This window comes from Felis catus, chromosome F1, assembly GCF_018350175.1.
Source record: "Felis catus isolate Fca126 chromosome F1, F.catus_Fca126_mat1.0, whole genome shotgun sequence".
Classification (NCBI taxonomy): domain Eukaryota; kingdom Metazoa; phylum Chordata; class Mammalia; order Carnivora; family Felidae; genus Felis; species Felis catus.
In genome coordinates, this window is record NC_058384.1 from 861572 (window position 1) to 879563 (window position 17992).

The 17992-nt window shown below is 48.3% G+C and overlaps 1 protein-coding gene across 5 annotated transcripts in view; it reads right to left on the bottom strand.

Moving 5' to 3' along the window:
- The window catches only part of NVL (nuclear VCP like), a 91734-nt gene that overhangs the window by 36872 nt on the left and 36870 nt on the right, over nucleotides 1-17992 (bottom strand). For all 5 annotated transcript variants that reach the window (XM_006942593.5, XM_006942592.5, XM_019821430.2 and 2 more), the window contains 3 exons: nucleotides 17322-17384; nucleotides 11506-11625; nucleotides 7599-7698 (listed from right to left, as the gene is read on the bottom strand). In XM_006942593.5, coding sequence (XP_006942655.2) covers nucleotides 7599-7698; nucleotides 11506-11625; nucleotides 17322-17384 — 283 coding nt within the window. The remainder of the gene's footprint in view (nucleotides 1-7598; nucleotides 7699-11505; nucleotides 11626-17321; nucleotides 17385-17992) is intronic.

The following is a 17992-nucleotide window of genomic DNA, read 5'->3' on the forward strand; positions in this document are numbered from 1 at the left end:
GTATTTCTCGAAAGAAGACACTACAGTACCTCACACCCACTGGAATGGCTGTAATCAACTAGAAAGGTTGTAACAAGTGTTGAGGGTGTGGAGAAATCCGAACTCCCACACTCGGCTTTGTTATAATTATCGGCAGGAACAGAAAACGCTGGGCCTCTCTGGAAAAGTCTGGCTGCTTCCTGAAGTGTTAAACACAGAGTCACCACGTGGCCCACAGACCCCACTCCTAGGTATCTACCTCCCGAGAAATTATGATATACGGCCACATGAAACCTTGTATGCGGAGGTTCACAACAGCCCTAAAGTGGACACGACCCAAATGTCCATCAGCTGGAGAACAGGTGAAACGTTGTACGTCCACACGACAGAACGTCATCTGGCATGCTGTACGAGGAACGGAGTACTGACACCGCCACACGGATGCGCCTTGAACCCAGGACGTCGAGCGGGAGAGGGCACGCCCCGCAGCCCACATGTGTGACTCCACTTATACACAGAAGCGGAGGCCTAGGGAGACAGTGCTGCAGGTGGGGACGGATGGGGAGGGGCAGCTAACACGCACAGACCCTCTTGAGGGTGACAGAAATGTTCTCAAATCAGGCTGTTGGGATGGCTGTACAAGTCTGTTAACATCCTCAAAACCACTGAATCGTGTACTTAAAATGGGTAAAATTTATGGCATATTATAGATCTCAATAAAGCCATTTTCTTAGAGACTTAGAAACTGGACTAACAAGACCATCAATACTATGTCTATGAAAATTACCGCAAGATCAGACGACCTTCACGGAACAGGAGTAGGTCTCTTCTTACAATTCACAAAACAAATACTGAGTTTTATTATTTGCGGGTTCCTGAGAATCAGCAGAAATGATGCCAGGGCCTAGGTTACTTTTACAAGGGAAGCATTGTGCCAAAGGGCGAGATACACAGGTCGGAACACGGCACCAACTCAAGGAGAATTTAACAACGATCCAGGGCCATTCAGACTGGACACAAAAGGGAAGATTTTACTTGGAACTTTAAGTGGCTGAATATCTTACTGTGTGTAATGGAATAAATCTCTTCTTTGTTGCCACCCATCGAGTCGCCTGACAAAAAACTACAAGGACTTATTACAATGGATAGAGACTCTGAACTAGGAACTTTCTCTCAAACATAAAACCGCAGACCTAATCCTTGTCCAGAAGTTTACACTTCTGTGTGTCATAATTTACAGATTTAATTTTTCAACAGAGCTGCACAGAGAGCAGAAACTCTTTCTGGATCCCGTGTTGCTACTGTAGGAAACAGACCCCCGCTGAGCAGTAGAGACCCTACCCGGTTGGTGTGGCTATCTGGGTATACCTGTCTGCAGGAGTGTTTTTAACCAGCGGCACAGAGGATTCAGTGGGAACAGACAGTTCCTCTCTGAGAACGTCCTTTACAGGAGCCGGTACCAGAAGGAGGAACGTGCGCATGTGCGCAGGAGATGACAATCAGGGCATCGGTGGTCTTAGTGGACTCTGTCCAGGGACCTTCGTCTCCTGGGGCTGAGCACAGGGAAGCGGATTATTTCCGGGACAGGGGGTGGACTCTGGTGTGCCACACATCACACAAGGGACATCACAGGTCTTGAGAGCAGCGAAATGGGCGGGGGGGGGGGATGGGGACAGAACAATTCTTTCCCTTGTTTTGTAGAAAGCAGCACCTCACAAGTTAGGGGAAAAAGTGATGACAGAAATGGAAAATACGAGAGGGGCATCTGGGGGGCTCAGCTGGCTTAACCATCCAACTCTTCATTTCGGCTCAGGTCATGATCTCACCATCTGTGTGATCGAGCCCCTCTTCAGGTTCTGTGCTGACAGCATGAAGCCTGCTTGGGATTCTCTCCGCCCCTTGCCCGCTCATGATTTCCCTCTCTAAATGAATAACCTTAAAAAAAGAAAAAAAGTCTTCCAAGCAGAGGGAAGTGACGCCCTACCTGTACTGTTAGGACATTCACACGAAAGCAGGTTTGTGTCCAGAAACCATGAGGGCTGGGGGTGCCTGGGTGGCTCAATCAGTTAAGCGTCTGGCTTTGGCTTAAGTCTTGATCTCACGGTTTGTCAGTTCGAGCCCTGCGTTGGGCTCTGTGCTGACAGCTCGGAGCCTGGAGCCTGCTTTGGATTCTGTGTCTCCCACTCTCTCTCAAAAATAAACATTAAAAAAAAAATAAGAAAGAAAGAGAGAGAGAGAAAGAGAGAAAGAAAGAAGGAAGGAAGGAAGGAGAGAAGGAAGGAAGGAAGGAAGGAAGGGAGAAACCACGAGGGCTGGCACGAAGTGGCCCAATTTACAGGTATTGAAAGAAAAGAGTTCTGTCAACCCAGAACTCCATATAGGCTTCAAGAAAGAAAGAACCGGAAATCAAGGCATTCTTGGATAAATGAAAACCAAGAAAATTCGCCACAAGCTAAACACACCTAAAAGAACAACTAAAGGGAGTTTCTGAAACAAAAAGGAATGTCAGAAAAAAATTAAGAACATCAGAAAAGAAAAATCGATGGGAAGAGCAAAAATTTGGAAATACAACAAAGCCTCCTTTTCCACCTAAGTTTTAAAATTTTATTTGACAGGGGGCGCCTGGGGGGCTCAGTCAGTTAAGCGTCTGACTTTGGTTTCAGCTCAGGTCATGACCTCACGGGTCATCAACTCCAGCCCTACATCGGGCTCTGCATTAACAGCTCGGAGCCTGCTTGGGATTCTCTCTCTCCCGCTCTCTCTCTCTGCCCCTCCCTCCACTCACACTGTCTCTGTCTCTCTCAAAATAAATAAATAAATAAACTTCAAAAAAATTTCATCCACAGCTGAGGCAAAAATAAGAACGCTGTCTGAGAAGGTTCTGAGACAGTGGAGAAGGGACACGGAGGACAGTCCCGAATGGGGCTGGTGCAGGAACTCCAAGGCAGGCAGTGCATGTACTCCTTGCTGGAACTGGCAAAAGAAATGCTGACATCAGTAAGCGGTGAGAAGCTACGTGTATGCAGTTCTACAACCGCCTCATCCACAAAAACCACTCTACAAAGAGATACACTCAAAAATAACAGGTAAATCAAAATGGAATTCTAAGAAATGTTCAAGTGACCCACACGAAGGCAGAGAGAGAGAGAGAGAGAGAGAGAGAGAGAGAGAGAGGCAGAGAGACACAGAGAGAGAGAAAGGGGAAAAGCACGTGCACGTAAGCAGAGGAGGGGCAAAGAGAGAGAGAGAATCCCAAGCGGGCTCCTCGATCCCATGACTCCAGGATCATGACCCGAGCCAAAATCAAGAGTCGGACCCTCAACTGACTGAGCCACCCAGACGCCCCTCAGTCTGTACTTTCTGAGTAAGTTCTTGTTTCCAAATTTCTGAATTCAGGGAAACACCCAGCAGGCAAAGCATCCCCAGAGGGAACCGAAACTACCCCTTGAAGCAACAGGGACTGTCCTGCACCAGCAAGACCCCACCCACGACTGACCCCAAGACGATGACCAACCTTTCAGTGCCCACCAACTTTGTCCCACACTTTCCTTTCTGAACCTGGACCTTTGTTCGGCACTTTGGAGACAGTCTTTTGGGATGCTAGCCTCCCATCTCCCTGATGGGGTTTTGGAGTGGTGGTGGGGGTTCCGAGCTGATGGCCAAGTAAGAATTCTTGAAGACGTCTTTGGTACCAAAAGGGTGATTTTAGTAAAGCATGGGGACAGGACCCATGGGGAGGAAGAGCTGCACTGGGGTAGTGCAGGTGACAGCTTCTATACTGTGGAGTTGGGGGCAGCCCAGGGGAAGTTTCCAGTAGGACTTCCGTATGCTAAGGAAGACTCAAGGATACTGGAAGCCTAGCTCTTGTCAAGCTAAGATTGTTTTTCCCTCCAGCAGAGTATTATCACTAAGACAGTAGGGAGTTCCTGGAGATTAGGCTATTGATAAAATTGCCTTTTCCTTGTAATTTTACCGAGATATTTATAAACTGATGGAGACTCTATCAGTCAACCGTGTGTCTTCTATCCTGTCCCCAGTCCTTGGGCAGCCAGGAGGGCCTGAGGAACGTCACACACATCCTACCCGGGCGGGCGGCTTGGGGGTGTCGGCCTGCCCCGTGCTCCCTCCTCATCCCTGGTGTTGGCCTCGCGGAAATAAATTCCTTTCCTCTGTCAGCAGGACTCCTTCCTCTGCCTTTGATTTTGTGTGTTGCCAGCGGCAGCAGCTGGTGTGTCTGGGCCCCACCAGCCAGGTGCTCTCGCCCCTTACGCCCTGGGTACATGTGCTCACATAGCACCTCTGCAACAGCCTTCCTGGACCATCATCCCTAAGTCAGCCCGCACCACCCCCCCCCCCCGCCCTCGCCCCCGCCAAGTCATTCTCTACCCTCTTAGCCAGTCTGTCTCTTATGTACCCAAGTTCCCCAGCCCCAAATCACAGTACACACAAAGCATTTTTCCAAACTCTTAGCCTTTGAATTCCCAAAGCCAAGCAGGACCAGGCACACGGTAAAAACTCCATAAATATTTGATGAGCAGAAGAGAAGCTGTGCTGAGAAATTAAAGAGCCTTACGCTGACCTGGCGGGTCTTCAACACCAAACGGAAAGGTGGAGCTACACCTTGTGCGATCACAGAGCGCGTCAGGAAAGGAACCTGTGTGCAAAGAGTCAGAGCGACCACAGGTGTTCACGCCCTGCGTCCCTGCCCCGGAACCTCAGCCTCCCCACTGCTGTCCCCCGGGCGCTGCCTCTAGCAGGAATGGCAGCCTCCACCCTCGTCTCCTGGAACCCTGCGGTCACGTGAGAACGAGGATGCGGGGTCCTGCCAGCGGGAGCCCACGCCACCAGGAGAGGCCTGGAGAGGGGACGCTCCGTGAGGAGGGGACAGAGATGCCGGAGCGTCACCGCGGAGATGGTCCTCTGGCCCTGCCACTCCAGCTGATGGCACTGGGATCGGAGAGGAACCTCTGGACAAGCCCTTCCGGAGTCCCCGACCCACAAAATTGTGGGTCAGAGCAAAAATGGTGATTTGAAGCCACTGAGTATGGTGGTAGTTTGTCATGTGGCCAAAGCCATCAGGTGGGAAGAGATTTCTGGAAGCGGGGAGAAAACAAGTCACAAACAAACAGAATGTTGCAGGACAGCGCACTAGGGAAGAGAACCGCCACAGGCACGCCCACGGGCGACACGGGTGACCCACAGGGCCGCTCTTGGATTTCTGCAGGCAGCAAGGCAGCGGGATCTCTTCCGCGGATAAGGGGACGGGGAGGAGGAAACAGGTTCAGGGACACCGGAAGGGACAAGACACAGGTGCCCACTGTGTTCCTGTCTCCCTCACCATGGCTAAAGTCAGCACAGGCTACTGTACTCAGCCCGGGCTTTCGCAGCTAAGAATCTGGAGAGCTGCCGAGAATTCAGAGAATTCAGAGGTGAACAGAGACCGGGAAAGGACACGCACCCGCACTGTTTGAGGCAAGGATTCACGTAAAACCCAGGGACACGGGGGGACCTGTTACGTTCTAGTCCACAGAGACTAAGCTAAAGATATGTGTTTACGATCACCAAACACGAAAACGGCGCGTGCCAGGTGAAGACAGAAAGGCTTATCGCAGACTCCGGTGTCTTCTCGAAATCTCTCAGAAAAACTCTGCGTCTCCCAGAAAACGCAGGGTGTGATTCTGCACAGAGATCTGTGAGGTTTTCCAGATTCCCCCGGGGACAGCTGTGAGTGTAGGACCTCGGGACCGCCGCCCTGGCTGTCACCAAACGTGCTCTTCTTGGCAGAGGCGGTAGTTACTGAACAGCTCCTTGCCACACGCCGTGGGAGACACACTGCCCTTTACGACCATCCTGCCAACTGGCGTCATCATCCTGGAAGTAACGTGTGCCCAGGGCGGAGGTGGTGTAACCAAGAAGCCTTCTGCTCTTTGTCCCCGGTTCCTGTCAGAAAGCTTCAAATAGCCTTGCCATTCCCCAGGGATGGGAGTCTTTGCTACGCTAATGACCAACTCAAGGTCGGCCCAAGATAGTAACTTCAGGATGGGCCAGTTGTCAGAAAGACCAAGCCCGTGGTTAGAGGGTAGAAGTGGAAGCCACATCTCTGGGGAGACGGGTTCAATCACGCGGCCATCGACCAACAGTGACTAAGGCATAAAACCCCAAGGGAAGCTCTGGGCGGCAGACCTTGGGAGCGTCCTGCTGACGAGCACACCGGTCTCCCAGGCTGGCGTGTGCCCTGGCTCCAAGGGGAAAGGGCCCCCAACGTCTGCACTGCCCCCCACACCGGGCCTTGTGTGCATCCTTTACAACAAACAGCAACTCAAGTACAGTGAGCCTTGAACGGCGTGGGCGTTAGGGGCACCGACTGCCCCCTTTCCCCAGCCCCACGCGCTCAAAAGTCTTGTGTAACTTCTGATTCCCCAAAACACTACTAGTGGCTACTGTTGACTGGAAGCCTTACCGGTAACATAAAAATTAACACACGTTATGCACGCTCTCTGTGTTATATGCTGTATTCTTACCATAAAGTACAGCAGAGAACAAAAACATTACGGAGGCTGTAAGGAAAATACGTTTATAGGACTGCACCGTGTTCACGAGAAAAAGCCGCGTGTAAGTGGACCCACGTAATTCAAACCTGTGTTGTTTAAGGGTCAACTGTACGGTGCTTTCCTGCATTCCTTTAACTGTTGTGGCGAATTACTGAACCTGAGGGTTCACCTGTAGCTGGCCGGTCAGCAGCGCGAGGGTCCTGGTGGCAGCCTCGCAGGCTCTGACACCAGCTCCGTGTGATCAGTGTCACACGGGTGACACAGGTGCTCGGCCGGTGTCACACGGGTGGGGGTGGAAACAGAACCGGTAAGAGAACAAGAGTTGTAGCCAGGACTCAAACCCAGGTCCGCCGGATTCCAGAGACGGTACTTTACTGCCGTCAAAGTACAAACCTTCATATATTTCCGTTTTCCATTTAAAAATGAAATCGTGTATATTTCACGGAGGTTTCACCCTTCAAAGTAACTTACAAGACCCGAAAGACAAATTCTGTGAGCTTGACGGTGGCAGACAGTTAACACCAGTTGTCCACGCGGGGTGGCTACGACCCAGCGGCTCACGAGGACGGCAGAGTAGTTAGCACAGGAAGAGACTCTGGGACCCTCAGTAAGAGCCGGGTGCTGACGTTACGAGCCTTTTCTAAGCCCCTTGGCTCCGCTGAAGCTCGTAACAACTTTAGGTAACAGTTACTGCAGGGATGGTGACGTGGCCCCGGTATAAAACCTTGCGACTCTATCTTCAACCTTCACATGCAGTGAAGAGCCTGGTCCTTGTTTCCTATAAACTCGGGAGAAACCGCAGGACACCAATTCTGATAACATCTGTGCGGTCAAAAGCGGACACTGGGTTTTCTGCCAACGAGACAGCCTTCCGAGGACCAACACAGAAAAATCCCCCAAATCTAAGCGATAAAAGTCTTTTTTACTATCACTCGCATAAAAGCTTCCTAAGGTTTTATTTCAACTTACGAGCCAACAAGGGAGTTCCTAAACTTAACCCTCCTCTAGTGGCATGAATGTAAATCCCGGCGTCGTGGAGCGCTGACGGTCATGGGGAGCACCCCCTACCTGGCCGGTTGGTGGCCGCCATGATAAAAACCTGCTGCCGCGCTTCCAGCCCGTCCATCTCGGTGAGCAGCTGGTTCACCACGCGCACGCTCGCCCCCGTCTGAAAGGGAATGAACACACCTCCGTCAGTTTCCAATAAAAAGAAAACCGCATCGTCATTCTTTTCCATGCAAAGTAACGTGCTAGCTAACTTCAAGAAAGCTTCTGTCAAGAGGTAACGGCGATTATTTTCTGAGTGGTCGCTACATCCCGGCACTGTGCAACGCGGGGGCAGGACATCCCCGGAATCGTGTTATCCACTGTTCCACGAGGAAGCTGAGGCTCGGAGAGGCCACGTGTCCAGGCCTCACAGCCAGACAAGGGCAGGCCTGGCTGATCTAAATCTCGTGCCTCCAAGTTATTCAAAGATCCAATGGCTACGGGGCACCTGGGGGGCTCAGTCAGTTGAGCGTCTGTTGGTTTCGGCTCAAGTCATGGAACCCTACATTGGGCTCTGCGCTGAGAGCGTGGAGGTTGCCTGGGATTCTCTCTCCCTCCCTCTCCACCCCCCTCCTCGAGCACACATGCATTCTCTCCCAAAATAAATAAACTTAAAAAAAAAAAAGAAAAGAAAAGATCTAATGGCTGTGGGGAATAAGTTTAGGAATTCCCTGAGCTTGCACCATGGGTTAATAAGGCATAAAGAATTAGAAAGTCACAGGGTGAACACACCCAAGTTTGGGTAAAGGAGATTAGGTAAACAGGGCAAAGGCCCCCAGTATAGGACAAAGGTATAGGAATAGGAAATCTCAAGATGAAAACATCCAAGATGAAGTAAACAAGATTAGGTATTCAGGGCGGAAATGCCCCCAACTTAGCACAATAGCAGAAAGCTGCTTTCACAGGAAGAACCAAAATAGGTAACCAGGTAAACAGGACTTAAGACCACAGCAGGGTGAAGTTGCCCAGAGAGGAGCTAATTAGCAAAACAAAGGTGCCTTGCTGACCCTGAGGTAGCATGCTCCTCTTTCTCCTTTCAGTCCCCTGGGCCAGTTTAGGTAAACAGAGGTGGGGCCTCCTGTCTGCTGTAAACAACCTTCCACACAGCCAGGATTTTGTTTTCTATTGACACAAACCCTAACACAGCATCTCTCCAAAACCCCCTTTCCCCCATGCCCATGAGTTAATGTTCAAGACTCCACTGTCTCTTTGTGCACGGCCAGTCCATCACGCTTGTAAGCCTTCTGATCCAAACAAAAACGGAGCCAGGACCCTTACTCGGGGCTCTCGTCTCCTCCAGGACATTAGCCTCTCTCGCATTTTCAATCCTGTGTCCCAGTCTCTTGCTGGACAAGAGAGAACTCTACATCCAGAGTCGCAACAGATTTCCTACTGGGCAAATGTAGACTCAGCCTCACGAGAGCCCCTGGGATGTGAGATGTTCCAGATCTTTGGACTGGGACACGAGGCTTCTTCCCAGAGGCACACAAGCAGATCTACGGCAATACCCAAGGGAAAGGTCCAGGGTGGTGGTGGACACAGGGGAACTCACTCTGACACAGAAAGGTTTTAAATGCCCAATGGAAGAAATGAGAAAAGTAGTGCTGTGTGTGTGTGGCGTGGGGGGGGGGGGGTAGGGGGGTGGGGGGTGGGATTACTGCGTTTCTTCAACACGGAGGTGGTAACAATTTCTCCAGAAAAGAAACGGTGCATGTCACCACTCCTTGAGGACACAAAGCTAGTATGTCAGGAGATGCACATAGTGACAATCCTGACTCAGAACAGTAAAGCAGCCCCAGACACCAACCAAACACGGTCCTACCTAAACCAGACAAAATCCTCAGAATCAGCACAGGAATGTGAAAGGCAGGTTTTACTATAACAAAATTATAACATTGTACGTAATAAAAAAAATTAAAGGTAAGTGAGAAGACTGGGAAAAACGTGCCAACACACACAATCAGACAATGGATTAATTTCTAGCACACGTAAAAGCTCCTATAAATAAAAAAGAAGTTTTAATAGCAAAAGGATCAAAGTATCTGATCAGGCAATTTCTAGAAGATGAAATACAAATTCACTGAAGACAATCAACCTCACTGATAATCAGGGACGTGAATACTAAGATTTAGTGTCACGTTTGACAATAAAACTGATGAAAGATTAAAAGATAGGTATTAGCCATTGCTGACAATACTGTTGGCAGGCATACGTATCCGGTATTTGTTTGTGAAGGATGATTTAATGTCAGCTCCAAAACACAGTATGTATAGGTCCACATACATGTGCACAAAAGCATGTGATTAGAGTGTTATTGCAGTTCTGTTTGTAAGAAAAACAATTAGAAACAATGTGAATGTCTAAAACAGAAAATTATTAAAGAAATCCTTCTGTTTCCAGACTGTAGAATATTTATGCAATTGTTTAAAAATTAAGTCATTAAGCACATGGGAAAATCATCAAGATGCATGACCACATGCATGACCATACACGTTTTTAAGTTTATGGAGAAAGTTGTAGAATAACGAATGCTACATACAAAACTGAGCGATAACCTCCAAGGAGAGTAATAGAGGGAAATAGGAAGAAGAACTCTTGATCTACTAACATGTGTAGAACTTAATTTGAGTTCTGTCACAAGCGTGTGTCCATGCATAACTCACGCGCTAAAAAAAGAAACATGTATTCCCATTTTTCTCCCTATTTCTCTCCTTCAGAATCCCCTTCGGGTGAAAACGTCCGAAGAGAAGAACACAGGTACTGGAAAATGGAAACACGTGTTAGTAAACATCCAAGAACGAGCGAGAACCCAGACGTCAGAGCACGGTTCGTGCGGCCACAGACCTCTCTGTGGCAACGGCCGACCAGCCGCAACCCACTCACTGCACCTCTCCAAAGTCAAAATCACCAGCTGTTAACAGGCGGCTGCAAACCAACATAGGGGCTGTTGACAAATGAAGGGTTTATTCAGAACCAAAGACAAGGAGATAAATAGGAGTCAACTCCAGAGCACAACATGCCTTGACCAGCCGGACAGAAAGGGCAGTGCTTTGCTCTGGATCCCCCACCAGATTCCAGGATCTGCCAGCCGGCGGGGTGACCTGAGAAGGACCTCTGCGTGGCCACTGACCTCACCCTCAGAGATAAGACCAGAAGGATTTTCTGGGATGCTACTGATGACTACCGGATGAGGAAACAGAATCACTGCGACATGAATCACACTCACATTAGTCAAGTTTTGTTCCTGAGACTTTGGAATGTTTCTGGAGATTCTAAGTGAAATGAATTTAATAAACGTTTTACAGCCTAAAGGCACACACAAGATAACTATCCGAAGATGAATCACAAGAGAAACATAATCACTTCCTTAGTCATCGTGTCACAAATGTACCCACTAGACAGTCTTCATACTGGTTTCCAGAAGGCCACGTGCTCTTTACACCAGTGGACTCTGGGACAAGGTCCTTCTGATAACGACTGCTTCCAGGCCCCGGCTGTGCTGACATTCCCGTGACCAGCGACGCTGCAGACTCGTGCAGGCGGAATGCAGTGCAGGCCCATTTCCCGTCCTCCCCAGGCGCGAAGGGTACAACGTCAGAAAGCGCACCGCCTGACCCCATTCTGGGTGCGTGGAACCACGAGGCACATTTTCTTGGGCCTCAAGAGCCCATTCACCTGATGAGGATCAAGATTACGAGGCGGGCTATTCACAGCCACCATGACTCCAACCCCCAGCTGCTCACCCCTGTGAGTCACAAGTGTGCCACCAAAATGACACAGACAAACGGATACGAGGGCTGATGACAACACAACTGTTACGCCTAGGCCCTCACTCCAAATTACCAGGTTTTTTCACTTAAAGAACCTCAGTGTTCTCAGGAAATGACTTCATAAGAACTTACAAAAGGCTTACGGTGCATACGCCTACCTCTCGGTCTGACCTTCGAGGGCACAGGGCGTCCACTTCGTCGAAGAATATGACACAGGGCGCGGAGTTCTTGGCTCGCTGGAACACCTGTCGTACTGCACGCTCACTCTCACCAACGTACTGAACACACACAGAAATAAAATGCAGAGACTGTTCAACTTTGGGGCTTTGGGCCAAATTACAGTAAAACTAGTTTTAAAAGACATTTAAATATCAGAGTCCACAAAGTACTAGGCTGATCCGCATGGAACTGCTGATATATAACCATTTTTGATGCAGAAACACAGCAAGTGTATATGGTTCAACTTAATACAATCAGCTATTATTGAAGCCTATAGATTACCTCGTTTCTAAAACAAAGACAAAGTAAATGTAAGGTCTTCTCTAGGTCAGACACAATCCCATAATTCTACACTGTGATTTTGGAACTAATCTGAGGGGCACCTGGGTGGCTCAGGAGGTTTGAGTGACCAACTGTTGATCTTGGCTCAGGTCATGATCTCAAGGTCTGTGAGATCGAGATCCACGTCAGGCTCTGTGCTGACAGCACGGAGTCTGCTTGGGATTCTCTCTCTCTCTCTTCCCCTCCCTGCTTGCTCCCTCTCTTTCAAAATAAATCAATAAACATTAAAAAAAAAAAAAAAAAAAGAACTGATCTCCTACGCTGTATGCATATAAAACACCCAGCAGTAATTTTCATTAATCCAACACTACTTTACTGCCATTTCCTGCTCAACCATCATTTCCATGTGGGTCAAGTTGCTAATGAAAGATCTACTTTGTCACTTGGCATCAGAGAAGGCGAAGTGAGCCACTGAGGCCTTCAACAGGTTTCACTGAACATACCATACCGTAAAATCTAAGTCAAAACATAAAACAGTAAGATCAGTCAAGAAACACAGTAATTCGTAACGTCCTATAACATTAGGACAAGTTAATGCAAAGAGCTACATGTAAGAATATGGTCTCACTGTTCATGAGGCCTAAGAGACTGTTCTCGTAAAATTTCAAAGTAGTGAACCAAGCATGTTTTTCTCCTAATAAAATTGCAAAATAGGACAGAGTCTGCAAACTGTTTCCAGTGCCGACCCCACCGCCGGTGTTTGTTACGCTCTCGTGACCACATGGCCGTGATAAGTAATGCAGGCAGAAAGCACACGCCATGGACAACAGTGACGGGAGGCTTTTGTCTTCTCATCTGTCCTGTCTTTTCTTGGTACTTTTGCTCAAGGTGCTTCCCTTACTTGATCTGTCTTCCAACCTGCCTCCACTTCTCCTGGTATTCGAGAAGGTCCCCGACTTTCTTCCTATTGCTCTCCCCACTCTGCCCTCACAGAGTCTCCTGCTACTGAGACTCCCGGCTGGTCTAGATAGTCCTTGGGAAGCAGAAGTCGTGGCCTTGATCATAACATCTTGTGTGGTATATAAATACAGTAGACTGGCTCAATTTCCTAAAGAATCCATGTCAGCAAAAATTATATTTGAAATGCTGGACCAAAATAGTAGATATTTTAAAAGAAAAAGTAACAGTGAGCTGGGAGAGGTCAAGTATCAGACAGGGGTCGACGGAAACGATCAACACAGCTGGCAAATGCACTGTGGCTAGAGCAAACCAAATGGCCAAAGGGAAACTTAATTTAGGGGAAGATAAACCTATAATTTCAAAAGGACAGATTAGGGGCACCTGGGTGGCGCAGTCGGTTAAGCGTCCGACTTCAGCCAGGTCACGATCTCGCGGTCCGGGAGTTCGAGCCCCGTGTTGGGCTCTGGGCTGATGGCTCAGAGCCTGGAGCCTGTTTCGGATTCTGTGTCTCCCTCTCTCTCTGCCCCTCCCCCGTTCATGCTCTGTCTCTCTCTGTCCCAAAAATAAATAAACGTTGAAAAAAAAAAATTAAAAAAAAAAAGGACAGATTAAAAATCAATCTTAACAAAGGTGACAGTGATTAAAAATAAGCAAACAGAAGAAAATCCCACTATCTTGGCCTTTATGAAATATTTCAAATAAGGATCCTATAGCTATCATTTCTAACTTCTTATTTGCCTTTCAGTTTTCAACCGTGATAACCTGGCTTTTGCAAACACCCTTATTGGAAACACCCTCCCTGAAGTCACCAATGACCTTCTAATTGCCAAACCCAAAGCCCTACTTTCGGTTTCTCGTACGCTGTGGTTACTGACAAGATTGAAGAAACAGCCTCCTGGATGTTCTTGGGCGTCCTCCACCCTTACAAGACCAGTCTCCTCCTTCCCCATCCCCAGCAGTGTTTTACTGGGGTCAGGGACCCCACTGTTTGTCCCCAGGGTTTCCAGTGCCACCCCGAATCTCCTAAACTCCGGGCTCACATCCCTCTGTCTGCTGGAAGTCTCTGGACTCCTTGATTCTGAATCGCCCTACAGCAAACTCATTATCTAATCCCAAGAAGTTTATCTTCCTCATTAGATCACCTCATCTCTCCCAGTCATTCCAGACTCTGCCACAGCCCTCCTCTCCACCTTTCCCTAGGAAACAAGTCAGAACACAATGAGAACAAGGCTCAGTCCTCGGACTGGCAGGAATGGTGTGGATGTGGCACAGCGGGAACCCCCACTCACCGCTGGTGGAGGCGTAACAGCAACAACGGTCTTGGGAAAAAGCTGGCAAAACTTTCTCTTTCAGGAGTGAAGATACAGCAATTCTCCTTCGGAGAACATACCCTCGGGGGAAATAGCTCACTGATGAAAGTAAGGATGTATGTATGTAATGTTCAATCTGAACATCAAGAAAGAAAGAAACTGATTTTTTTAGAAGTGTGGTTCTGTTCATTCAGCGGAATGCCACACGGAAAACTGATGAACTAGAGGTAAACACATCAACAGAGATAAGCATTACTGCGATCTAATGATTTACAAGAAACATACATTTGATCACTCAGGTGACTAAATGTACTTCTCTGACATACCTGGTTTTCCCCCAAAGTTTCTGAAAACTGTCAGAGCCACAAAAGCGAGTGGAGGTCTTGTTAATATGGACTCCACTAGAGGGCGGGGCTGGCTGCCAGGAGGGCCAACCCCATGGTTACAGGGTGGAACTTTCAGTGTCTCCCCCCACACCCCCCCCCCACACCTCCAGGCAGGGGAGGGGGCCGGAGACTGAATAGACAAAGGTCAATGACTCAGCCAATCATGGCTCCACAGAAACTCAAGGGCAGTTTTTGGTCCTTCAGACCTGGGAAACCATGGAGCCAGGCCCCAAGGCCCATGAGACTCCAGGTTGGGACTGTGCCCTATGTACCTCTTCATTTTGTTCTTGATTCTTCTTCTTTATCATGTCCTTCAACAACCTGGTAAACACAAGTGTTTCTGGGAGTTCTGCCAGCGGCTCTGGCAAATTAATCAAAACTGAGGAGGAGTTGGTTGGAGCCTCTAATCTGTAGTCGGTGTGTCAGAAGCACAGGTGACAGCCTGGGGCCTGTGACTGGTGTGTGCCATGGAGGGTGGGGGACACTCCTGTAGGACCGAGGCCTCAGCCTGTGGAATCGGATGTCGTGTCCTGGTAGCATCAGAACTGAGCTGAACTGAGTCGGTTCTCAGACACCCTGCTGGTGTCCAGACTGCTCGAGGTCTCGTGACCACATACTTCCACAAGTTAGTCTGTGCTCCTCTGGGTAAGTGTGCTCCCGTCCCCTGCTTCACCGGTCCCTTAAAAATTACTGTCTTAACATCGAGTATCCAGTGAGTGTTCAAATTTCCAACTGCCTCATTAAACATTTTTGAAACACGGACAGTAATACTACATGTCGTTTAGGGATAAATATACATATGTAGTAAAAGCAGAAAGTACACAGAACAAAGACCAAATTCAGGATTACGGTAAATTCTGTGGGAGAGAGAACAGGGGACATGGTTAGGGAAGATCTGCAGGGGCTTTGCTGGGTGATAGATACGTTACTCTTCCTAATTTCTCACGTGCCTGGAACGGATCCTCAGAATGTGAAGCAAGGTTGTGCCCTTGCTTACAGCCTCTGTCGGCTCTGGTATTCCGGAGACAACACCCAGCTCTGGCTGGGGACGACGGCCCCTCACTGCCAGGCAGAACTGTCCTTCCCGGCTTCCACCCGCAACGATCCTCTCCCTTCAAGGTTCCTTTCTAACACCTCCTCTGCCAGGAAGGCAAAAGAAGCACAAGGAAACTAAAGACATAAGTAGAAAGCGCACAGGAAATGCTTAAGTACAAATCCTTACTTTAGGAGGAAAGTAACACATACAATAGGAACACATACAAACTGGTAAGGCGGATACATTGAAAAAGCCTTTTGAAACAAACAATACTTTTTTTTTTTTTTTAAGTATGTTCCGCACTCAACGTGGGGCTCGAACTCACAACCTTGAGATGAGTCACATTTTCTACTGACTGATTCAGCCAGGAGCCCCCAAACAATACCACTTTTACTTCTTTGTCTGAACGCATTGCAGAACGGAACGGTGTTTTTACTTCTCATAAGGACGAAGGGATAATACAATATTCAAAATCTCTAAAATCTGAGATATCGTATAAACTGAACGCAGAGAGGAGTTACTGTATAGTATTGTAGCATCTCCCCCCAGAGTACTCTTACTTTTTGAGACAAGTCGTGTGAGCTACCGGACACCAGGATGAGGCAAGCACGCTGGGAGTCACGTAGCCCAGGCTCAAACCTCAGCTCTCCTCCCCCAGGGCCACTGGACTTTGGCCAAGGTGTGTGACACCTCCAGACTTGAGTTTCCTCGTTAGCAAATCAGGAATCAGAGGAAACAATAACCCGCATCTCACAGGACTGTCACCGTGAACAAGGCAGGGGTTGGGGGCTGACCACCCACCCTGCTGTTGAAGATCCACGTGTAACTTTTTACTCCCCTAAAACTCAACTTGTGATAGCCTGCTGTTGACCTTGGGAAGCCTTACGACATGAAGTCAACTGACTTTTGTCGGCTGTGTGTTCTATGTATCAAACTGTGAATTCTTACCATCAGGTCGGCTAAAGAGAAGGAAATATCAGTAGGAAAATCATAAGGAAAATACCCTTACAGGACTGTACTTATTGAGAAGTCTCCGTACATAGGTGGGCCTGCGCAGCTCAAGCCCGCGTTGTTCAAGGGTCGGCTGTATATGTAGAGTGCTTGACGAATACACGGCACAGAGTATACGCTTTATTTATTTATTTTATTTTTCAGAGTACACACTTTAAAATGTCACCTGGGTGGCTGAGTCAGTTAATCAACTGACTCGATTTTGGCTCAGGTCATGATCTTGTGGTTCATGAGTTCAAGGCCCACACTGTGATAGTGCGAATCCTGTCAAGATTCTCTCTCTGCCCCTCCCTGCGCTCTCTCTCAAAATAAATAAATGATCTTTAAAAAATTTTTTAAAGTAAAATAAAATGCCAACTTTTAAAAAAAGTTTATTTGGGGGGTTGGGGGGCGGGCAGGCAGGGCAGAGAGAGAAGCAGGCTCCACACTGTCAGCACAGAGCCTGACTCGGGGCTCAAACCCACAAACCGTGAGATCATAACCTGAGCCGAAGTCAGATGCTTGACTGAATGAGCCATCCAGGAGCCCCTAAAATGTGAACTTTTTGATTATTTCCATTTTGTAGGAGGGAAAATGGAGGCTCAGAGCTGAAGAGACTTAGTTAAGAGAGCACTTAACACACTTCGTACAACAGAGCAAAGCAATGTCTTCACTCCTGCGCTGGAGACTTCACCAAAACGTCCCGTGTTTCCAGGACGCAGGGACGCTCTGCTCGTAACTGGAGCAGCCGTTACTTCTCATCTACGACCAAGGCTAATGCCACAACTTACCATATTTAGCAATTCGGGGCCCTTGACAGATATAAAGTTCAGTCCGGACTCATTTGCAACCGCCTAGTGAGAAAAAAACCAAGATACAATTCAGAAAAATTTACAGTAAACAGTAATTTGTGACAACACAGGACTTTTTGCAGTTTATACTGTTTCTCTCATCAGAGGAAGGAGATGAAAAGGAAAAGGAGAAATGGGTTAAAAGAAAAATCAAAGAAACATCTACAACTTTCTAAGAATCACTCAGACGAGAAACCAGACAGGGTGATGTGGACCATCTGGGTGAAGGTGTTGCTCACACAAACACGCTTACACACACACGTCTGTAGCCCGGCTTGCAGTTCCAGTGAAATCCCAGTCTGAGCAGCAAAGCGTGCCTTGCCCAATGAAAGCAATCGTTCACTCATAAACCAAAATTCAAAAACCTCAGTATTAGTCTTGGCCATGGGTCAGCGCTTACAGGTTACTTTTAGTAACGATTAAACTGCACGGCTCAAAGCCAACACGGTCGTACGTGTAAAAGAACCCGAGAGAGGTCACCTGAGTGCCGAGAAGAAATGTGAATAAGTCACCAAGGATCAGGGAACAGAGTCCCTTCTCTCCCCGGAGCCTGGCCTCGGAGCTCCAGAGCCACACCCGACAGGAAGCTCGGCATCTCCTTCCAGACTTGA